The sequence below is a fragment of the Papaver somniferum genome, chromosome 4 (genome assembly GCF_003573695.1).
Source record: "Papaver somniferum cultivar HN1 chromosome 4, ASM357369v1, whole genome shotgun sequence".
Classification (NCBI taxonomy): domain Eukaryota; kingdom Viridiplantae; phylum Streptophyta; class Magnoliopsida; order Ranunculales; family Papaveraceae; genus Papaver; species Papaver somniferum.
In genome coordinates this window covers 58,206,615-58,216,263 of record NC_039361.1, presented here as the reverse complement: position 1 = coordinate 58,216,263, position 9,649 = coordinate 58,206,615, and the positions used below count along the sequence as shown (strand labels likewise).

The following is a 9,649-nucleotide window of genomic DNA, read 5'->3' as shown; positions in this document are numbered from 1 at the left end:
TACCAGAAAGAAAAGGTTTATCTTTATCTTACAAAAGAAAAACGACATAAATATATTTTAAACTTTTACACATTCAAATAGCATGTGTAATTGGCAGTTACACATACAACTAACATGTGTAACTAGCAGTTACACATCATATGGCATGTGTAATTAGCAGTTACACATACAACTAGCATGTGTAACTAGCAGTTACACATCATATGGCATGTGTAACTAGCAGTTACACATACAACTAGCATGTGCACATCATATGGCATCTGTAAAAATCATTAACCTAGTAGTGTTATAGGCATGTGTAATCGGCAGTTACACATGCATATGGCATGTGTAAGCCGCAGTTACACATTAGCATTTACCTGGCACATACACTGTGTTAACTACATAGAATTTCAAATACAGGAGAACTCTATTGCAAAGCACACAAAAAAACACAGACAATACAATATGCATGAATTCTGATCGAGTGTGTGAAATGCTTGTGTAATCAGCTTGTACACATACAAAATGCATGTGTAATCAGCAGTTACACATCCATATGGCTTGTGTAATAGGGAATTACACATACATATGGATTGTGTAATTGGCAGTTATACACCCGTATGGTTTGTGCAACTGCAAAAGAAGGTTTTTCTCAGCTCATCCAATCTGTGAGGTCTACTTAATGAATGGGATTAAATGACACTTCCAGTTCATAGAAACCAAGCTCAAGCTTAAAATACAAATTGCATCATGTCTTAGCAATTGGAATTCAGAAACTTGCATTCATAAACTATTATTGTGCTTTCAGGTATCCATCCTTGGAGATATAAAAGTTTAGATTGACTTTAAGTTAATGAGTGTCACACAAAGTATTATCTGTATGAGTAAGGGCCTTCTTGCTATGAATGTGAACATAAACATGTTACAGTTTCTATTCTGTTAACTGAAGTAATGTGGAACAAATGAACTAATTCTAGGATAGAGCCAGACATCAGATAATGATAATAACATCGTCATTTAGGGCCAGAACAAGAATTTGAACTTGCATATCATATACCCTTTGCAACATTACATGTCAAGGTTGCGTATACAAAGACATAGCAGTTTGACGGAAAAAACAAATAAATAGACAATGCAAGGCATATTAGTAAAACAAAAGAAAAAAAAATAGTACCTTGAAGCTAATGATAGATCCTGATCAGCGCCTGCAGACACTTTGTGAAAATTTCCCCGAGAAAAATTGTCTTTAAGAAATGATAACCTTCTCAGCTCCACCTCTAAGTAAATGGAATCTGACGAATCACCTTTAAAAAGCAAAAAGAAGTAGGTTTAATGGACCAATGAGATGCAACAGAAGTGCCAAAGTTCAATAATGTATCGTTGTTTCCTCTCGAACTCCAAGGGCCATTGTGAAGGAGATTCTGGAGACTCTTGTATTGGATCAATGCCTACATCTTTTACAGACTTAACAGATTCATAAGCCTTTACTTCTTCCTCCTTGGCCTACAAATGCATGAGCCAGCCAAGTTAATGGAGTGATCCTTGTTAGCTTATAAAGAGTGATGATGAGTGTGAGCGAAGGATGCTTCAAACAGATATATACAACAGAAAATAATAGATAATTACGTTATTCTAAAAAAATCTTTTTTACAGTGTTCGCTGTGATGCAGCTAATTACGTAGCACAGTCTCACCTGGTCATCAATAAGTTGTTTCTCATATTCTAGTTTAGCCATTTCCTTGAGATATGCAACAAACGTTTGGATGATAGTAATATCTTCTTTATCAGAAGTCTTCTGTGAATTCCTTTGCCCTGCACAAAACAACATGAAAACCAGTATAATCAGCCAAAAATGAACATAAACTAGATGCATAATTACCTTATTAAATGGACATAAAACCAACAAGTACAAGAGCACCTAAAAAGAGCTCATCAACATGAGAAATTCATTCACACTGACTTTTGACATCTGATGTTGTATCTCAAACAACTAATTCCAATTTTGATTGCATTATAATAAAACATTCAATATCTGATACAAGCAGCCAGTTGCAAAATCAAAGTAGATGAAATTCGTAACAGATAGATGGGTAATAGAGATGATGATTCGCAGATTTCAAATATGATAACCAATTTTTCAATCGAGATTTAAGATAGATAGATTGATTGATTTTCAATAAAGAAACCTAGAATTTTTTTGTAATTTTCTTTCAAAATCTTTCAAATGTTTCATCTTAAAAGCAAGATAAAGATTAGATTATAACAGATCTGAAATCTAATCTTGGTTTCGTCGTGAAAATTTAGTTGAAATCATAAGCAATTATAAATCAGGGTTGATTACAAACCCTAAAAATATTTCGTAAACAAAAATCGAAACTAAACAGTTCAAATCAAAGAAAATGACACAAGGATCATAGATCGAAGCAACAATTCTAAAATCAGATCAAAATTCAAAGTAAAATCGAACTTATTAGGTATCAGAAGTTGTCACTGAACTTTCCAGAACTTGATTTTGGTTAAAACATAATGAGAATTCAACAGGACTGCAAATATAGATGAGAAACTTATCTTTTTCTTTCGATAAGATGTTGAATCCTCAAGTTTTCTTCGAGTTTCATCAAGTGAATCTCCATTCTTCGTTATTTGCAGAGCAGTGGAGAGAAAAAAGAAAACCGAAAATGAAACCTATGCCTAGTTTTATTGCATTTATATACTAAAGGGTATTCTTGGTATTATAAAAATTATTTTAAATAAAACTTTTATTAACAGGCCCGGAATTCTAAAGTTTTGGGCCTAGAAATATCAAAATGTGAAAGAATGGAGTTGACAATGAATGATCCATTTAATGGGGCTTCTCTATATTGAACCCATATAGTAGGGGGTTCTAGTATTTTTCACATCTTAAAATGACTGATTATCATTTTGCAGGAAGTTGGTGAATACGAATTAAAAGAGTGGGCAAGAGAAAATGAAGAGTTGGAAGATCAGGGTCCTCCCCGTGAAGCAAAATGGTGGTATTCAGCTTTTCACACTGTCACTGCCATGGTTGGCGCCGGTGTTCTCAGCTTGCCTAATGCCATGGCCTACTTGGGATGGTATACCTATTTATCACACATGCATACACAAAATATGTGATGTTCTATCTTTTTAGGTATAGCTAACAGCTTTTTCGTTGACATAAACATACAGGGGTCCAGGAACATTCATTTTAGTACTGTCATGGTGCATAACCTTGTTCACAATTTGGCAAATGATAGAGCTTCATGAAATTGTTCCTGGAGGGACTCGTTTCGATCGTTATTACCAACTTGGTCAGCATGCCTTTGGACCGAAACTAGGACCATGGGTAGTTCTACCACAACAGCTTATAGTGCAGGTAGGTTGTGATATAGTGTACATGGTGACTGGAGGAAAGTGTCTGAAGAAGTTCATGGAGATCGCCTGCACCGATTGCACTAGGCTTAAACAATCTTACTGGATTTGCATCTTTGGTTCCATTCATTTATTCCTCTCTCAACTTCCCAATTTCAATTCGGTTGCCGGTGTTTCCTTAGCGGCCGCCATTATGTCACTCAGGTATTCTTTTTATGTATGTAGGCGTTCTGCTATATCTCATCCCCCTAGTAGAAGGGAGTTGTTTCTTACTGTGAATTCTTGACTGCAGTTATTCAACAATATCTTGGGTGGCGTGCTTGAGCAAAGGTCAAGTTGATAATGTGAGCTACGGGTATAAAAGTACCACTCCGGCTGATAACATGTTTAGGGTGTTTAACGCATTGGGACAAATCTCTTTCGTCATGCCGTTGTTCTTGAAATTCAGGCTACAATTCCGTCAACTCCCAGTAAACCTTCCAAAGTACCGATGTGGAAAGGTGCAAGGACTGCATATTTTATTACAGCAATTTGCTACTTCCCCGTTGCTATGATTGGTTACTGGGCATTCGGGCAAGATGTGGAAGATAACCTGCTTTTAGCCTTAAAACGACCAGAATGGCTCATAGCCGCTGCTAACATGATGGTTGTCATTCATGTCATCGGTAGCTACCAGGTAAAAACCGAGGTCATAACTTGGCATGATTGATGTCTATGCGCCTAAATTATGCCGTAATTCCTAAGTAATTAAGATGTAATTGACTTGCAGGTATATGCCATGCCAGTGTTTGATATGCTCGAGAATATATTCGTGAAACGACTCAAATTTCAGCGAGGATTCCCACTTCGACTTGTCACTCGATCTACTTATGTTGGTGAGGAAGAGAATACTAATATTGTTTTCCTCCAGATTACTTACAGCAACACTAGTATTTTGAAAATGATACCTACTTTTTCACTTCACAGGTCTTACACTGTTCTTTGGTGTAACTTTCCCATTTCTTGGTGACCTTCTTGGATTCTTTGGAGGATTCGGCTTCGCCCCAACATCTTATTTTGTACGTTTGTAGTCATACATATCATAATTCTCTGTCGCTGTGGATAACGATCTTAATTTAATTGCTGATACATTTGTGTGATGTTAATGCAGCTTCCAAGTATAATGTGGCTGGCAATCAAGAAACCGAGCATGTTCAGTCGGTCATGGTTTATTAATTGGGTAAATTGCTTAACAACTTCATGAGTAGTAGAGTTGGCTAACATTCATTGGATATGTGTATCTAGAACCATGATCGTCGAGAAACATCTTTGCTAAAATGAGATTAGTAGCTTCACTTGGATGAGCAAAATCCCAAAATACATACTTGGACCGGTCCTCGCAAACTAATGGCACCGGGTAGTGCAATCCTTGAGTTGGATCCAGAAGTACATTATAACACCCACATTTATAATTCTCAAAACCTACAAAGACAGACAGACAAAATCAATACTCATTAACAAGTAGTTAACCTCAAATAAACATAAGATGTCCAGCTTACTTACATACCGTAGGATTTATAGTTATTCGTAATATGAGAAAGCATGTTGTAGCTATCTCCGTATACAAATTTGGATCCAACAAGGTTTGAGTTCAACTCCATGATTAGGCTCTTCAGTTTCTTGTTGAATAACATTGCTGTATTATTCATCACACTCCTGCAAGAATCATCACCGATTGCGTACCATCTGTAATTCAAAGTTCTTTCTGTTGGAATGCAACCAACAGGTCCAACATTTGCTACCACAATCTTTCTTGCATCCATTTCATACAGTCTCTACATATAGTGACCATGTAAATGAACAAAACAAAATCCTCAGATGTTAATGTAAGCGCGTGCATTGGATGAGAAATCGAAAAAACGGAAGGAATTAAGTAATTCATCTTACTGTTAGTTGAAGTCTGAATTTTGAGATCATTGAATCAACATACATTTCCGGGGAAACCAACTTCTGCTCAGGTATTGAGAAAAATGGAGTGAAGTAGTTGTCAATGAATTCATTGGCACCCACTATCACAAAGAAGAGAGCTTTGTTAAGAAGTTTCTTAGAACCACCACTACTGATATTCGTGATTATGTAGTTCCTTGTGTTCGCATAGTAATCGATTTGTGCATCCATGTTAATCCGATTACCCTGTATAATCAAAATATTGCTCAAATTTTAACCATGTATAAACCGAAGAAATCTATAAAGCTTATGATTTACGTACAAAGACAGCGCCAGTGTCGTTAAAAATTCCAGCACCACCAGAAGCATAATTGACTCCCCGAAGAACGACATCTCCAACTGTTGTTGGATCCAAGTAAGGAGGAATGTAATCTTTCACTCCCAACTCTTCTCCTGCTCGAAACATGGACAAATGATCACTTAATGGTCAAACTTTTACAAAATAACAAAATACATTCTTACCTATGATGTCGATAATTGTTCTTCCATTGCAAAAACGACCTGTAAATCTTTTCCCGGTAGGAAAATCAATTCCATATGGGAAGTTATTATTTTTAAGTGGATTAACGTAGTTAATGTTTCCAGGATCAACCAAGGAATCTCCCAAAACAAATATCGCCGGAGGTTGGTCCATATCGTTACTCTCCTGCAGGGTTGTCACTGAACTAGTACAACTATAACTCATGGTAAATACAGCAAGAACCAAAAAAGCATTCATAAGGAGAAGACGTGCATGATGAGCATATGAGGATGAGGAGATACATCTATTCATTTCGGATTCAAATTTCTGTTTCCGTATCTAGGATTTGGAATATACGACTCTGCACTCCAAAAACACAAAATTTTGTGAAAAACAATTGCTGCACCTAAAATTGAGTCCCCAAACTGATGAGGGATCAATGGGGATAGGGCCGGTGGAAACACTGTGTGTACGATGTACCCAGTTTATTTTTTCCCAGACTATTATTGTACTAAATGCAGTTGAGATAAAGCTACAACGAGATGCTACGGATATGAATTAATACGTACAACCATATCGGGGTAGAGTTGGGATACGTACAATTATACTGTGGAATACTGAATACTTTCATCTGATTCATAGCGTTTGTCTTTAGTGTGGGCTCTAGTCTACACAGTGGCTAAGTAGGATTTCTTTATAGGAGGGCCAAAATGATACTCCCCTCCATCTGTGGAAAAGAAATGCTTTCACTTTGATAGAGCATTGGTTTGTTTCAATGATAATTTTGTAAGGGTGTCAGGAGCGTTTTTCACCTTTCATGAGTTCTGTTCATCAATCTCTCGTCATTTGCATTGCTTTTATTGTTAACTACATATCCTATATTTTTCAATTCTTTAATATCAAAGATCCTAGTACAAGTTTATTCACCTATAGTCTCACCATTTTTATTAAGATATTCAATTTGTCCACAAGCTTAGCAGGAAATAGAAACAGCGATATTACTAAAATTAGCCCCGAATCTTCTCAGAGTTTCATAAACCATTATAAGAGTTTAGACATTCGAAACACTGAGTACCAAAATCCCCAACATTCAGTTCAAATTACAACATTCAAAATATCACTAATCAAACTCCATTTACCACAGGACTACCAACTGTTCATCAGAAAACCTCCAAGACTACTACTTGTTTAACCCTTACCAGCAACAACTATACAAGCACACAAACCAAAAAAAACTGCAAACAAAGCCAACCGATTACCCTTAAGAAGCAAAAAGAAACTTACCACCATCAACAACAACACATTTAAGAAGTCTGGGATAAAGGGAAGTTACCAGAAGAGCCATTTCATAAAAAACTTGCTAATTTTTTTCAGGCTTTATGCTCAACCTGAAAATCTGGCCTCTTCTAGTAACTCTGCAGTGTTCACCACAACTCATCCCATTCATCCACTTCACATAGTTCACTATCTTCACTATCTGATGGAGTAGGCGAAGTTCCACTGGAGTATGAAGCATCATCTCTATCTTCCTCATTTTCATCATCGGAATCAGGCACATTCAAACTTACTTTCAATCTTTCTGATTCACCCTCATTCATGGTTCTTGAGAAGATCTTGGGGTTGGAAATTTCATACTCAAATCGGCTCCTTAAATGTTTTTCATCATACACCATTCTTCCATGATTGTCCTCTTCTTGACCCCATAAGCATCTGAATCCAAATCACTGGTCTACATCTCTCTCTCTCAGCCTCAAACCCATCAGTTAACTCATAATCACTTTCAGTTACACTTCCATACTTGGGTGCCTTTGCTTGTTTCTTCGCTTGCTTCTCCTCCCACTCTTTATCTTTTCTCTCTCGCCTCTTAAAATATTTTGGCAGCCATGCATCATACAATCTCTCAAGCCTTCTCTCTTCTCGTTCTCATTCTCGAGCAGCCTTCTCTTCCTTCCTTTGTTGGATTTGAAGTTGCAACTGACGATTGATCTCAGATCGCACATCCTCCTGTAGCTTCTGTAACTCTGCAATCCTCAGTGAAGAAAGAAGAGCCTTGGCTTGTGTATATTCTGGTGAATCTGGAGATGCAGCAGATGACGGCAGAGGAGACTCTTCAGGAACTCCCACAACCCTTGCACTCTGAGAAGACTTGCCGGCCATTTTTTAGACTTTCTAAATTCTCCCTAAACCTTTTCTTTTCTGTTGATAGAACGATAATTTTCTGCTCTAAATATGCTAATTACCCCCAAAAACCACCTTTTAAAGCCCTCACCATACCTATTCATTACCATTTAAGGCGCTTGGTTAAGCGTCATGTCGCTTTGTTTACCACGCCTCTTCAAATCCATGCGTCTGATTTTACCCATCCAAATCATAATTACCCTATCAAGACCTATTTTCAACACCTAATCTTCATTAAGACCTTTACTTCCTTTGGATTTGCCATTAAGGGAGTATCTGGTGGGTTACCAAACTTTGATATTTATCTTTGGGGTCTAATTAACATTTTATGTTTTATGCAAACTAGGAGATGGCAACACCAGTTGGGAGGCTTCACCGCAACCTGGGACATATTAGATAGAAACGTCTTTAGTCTATCCATCAAACCTAACCACCCAGCAAGCACAAAAAAATCTTCCCCCTTACCACCCATCCAGACAAAAAACAATTCCCCCCTTTTCTACCATTATTACATTTGGCAGTTTACATTATCACCTCAACGTCATCGTGAATAATGACAAACAAAATAAATACTCGACAACCCATATCCATGTCACCTATCCTCAATCCAATCTGTCTCAAATGTTCCAACAAGGTACTATTAGCCACATCCTCTTGTGGCTCTCCCCCCATAATACTCACATGAATACCTTGGTTCGAAGACAAACTCAAAAGCATGGTAACGATAGTGACATTCCATATGTCAAACCTCTCACCCAAAGCATAACTTGCAGCTTTCCTACAACAACCTTACACCAAAACTCTCCTGAAAGTTTCTCTGACTATGGTCAACAACCTTCTCATTCCTTTTTTAAGGTTCACATTCAAAAGGAAACAAACCCCTCCTGCATTTCCCTCTTCCACATTGCCTGTTACCTTTATCAAAACAATATCAATAAGAGATTCTTCTCTCTATCTCTTCATTTTATAATAGTTACTTGGAATTCTGATCTCAATCAAATAACATTCATATATACCCATTGCCTTTATACTATGGAAATCCCCTCTTCTTTTGAGAATCCCCAAAACTTGAATCTTGAAATTCAAACTCTCTCAAACCAGATGTCTGAAAAATTAAATCTACCATCTTCTCTTACTAAACCAGTCTTCATTGATAAGAAAGTTTCCATAGCAGAAGCTGATACTAACTGGAAATGGTGTATGGAAGGATATGTTTGTTGTGAAACTCTGATCCCAACCTCCTCTATCAGATTTTATATCTGCAACAATTGGCCATTAGATCAACACCCTACTGTCACTACCTTCAATGGTGAGAGGAACAAAGTTCTCATCCGCTACTTATCAGAAGAGGATAACAGAATCAATTCTCAGAAACCTTGGTTCGTCTGTGGTTACCTAATGGTGCTAAAAGTTGTACCAATTGAAGGTTGGCCACCAAATCACCAACTTTCTTTTGATGAAGAAATTATGTGGTTCATCTTGTGTAACATCCCCAATGAATGCACAGAGTTTTAAGATCTTAAGATTCTCACCCTAAATATGGGAGAACTCATAGAAGCTCAGAATCCGTTTGGTAAACATCCTCATAAGAAGAATGTTAAAGTCTGCATTAGAATTCCAGTTCAGAAAGCTCTACCAACAGGCATTCCGCTTTTCACAAATGGTAGGAAT

The 9,649-nt window shown here is 37.2% G+C and overlaps 1 protein-coding gene and 1 pseudogene across 1 annotated transcript; one reads left to right on the top strand and one right to left on the bottom strand.

Moving 5' to 3' along the window:
* The first annotated feature begins 2,914 nt into the window (after window positions 1-2,914).
* Window positions 2,915-6,352, top strand: LOC113275622 (annotated as a pseudogene).
* Window positions 4,535-5,415, bottom strand: LOC113275623 (GDSL esterase/lipase At4g16230-like). Its single transcript, XM_026525159.1, has 2 exons — window positions 4,901-5,415; window positions 4,535-4,815 (listed from the first exon to the last, which is right to left on the bottom strand). The coding sequence occupies exons 1-2, from the start codon at window positions 5,154-5,156 to the stop codon at window positions 4,592-4,594; spliced, it is 480 nt and encodes a 159-aa protein (XP_026380944.1). The 5' UTR covers window positions 5,157-5,415; the 3' UTR covers window positions 4,535-4,591.
* Window positions 6,353-9,649: the final 3,297 nt, after the last annotated feature.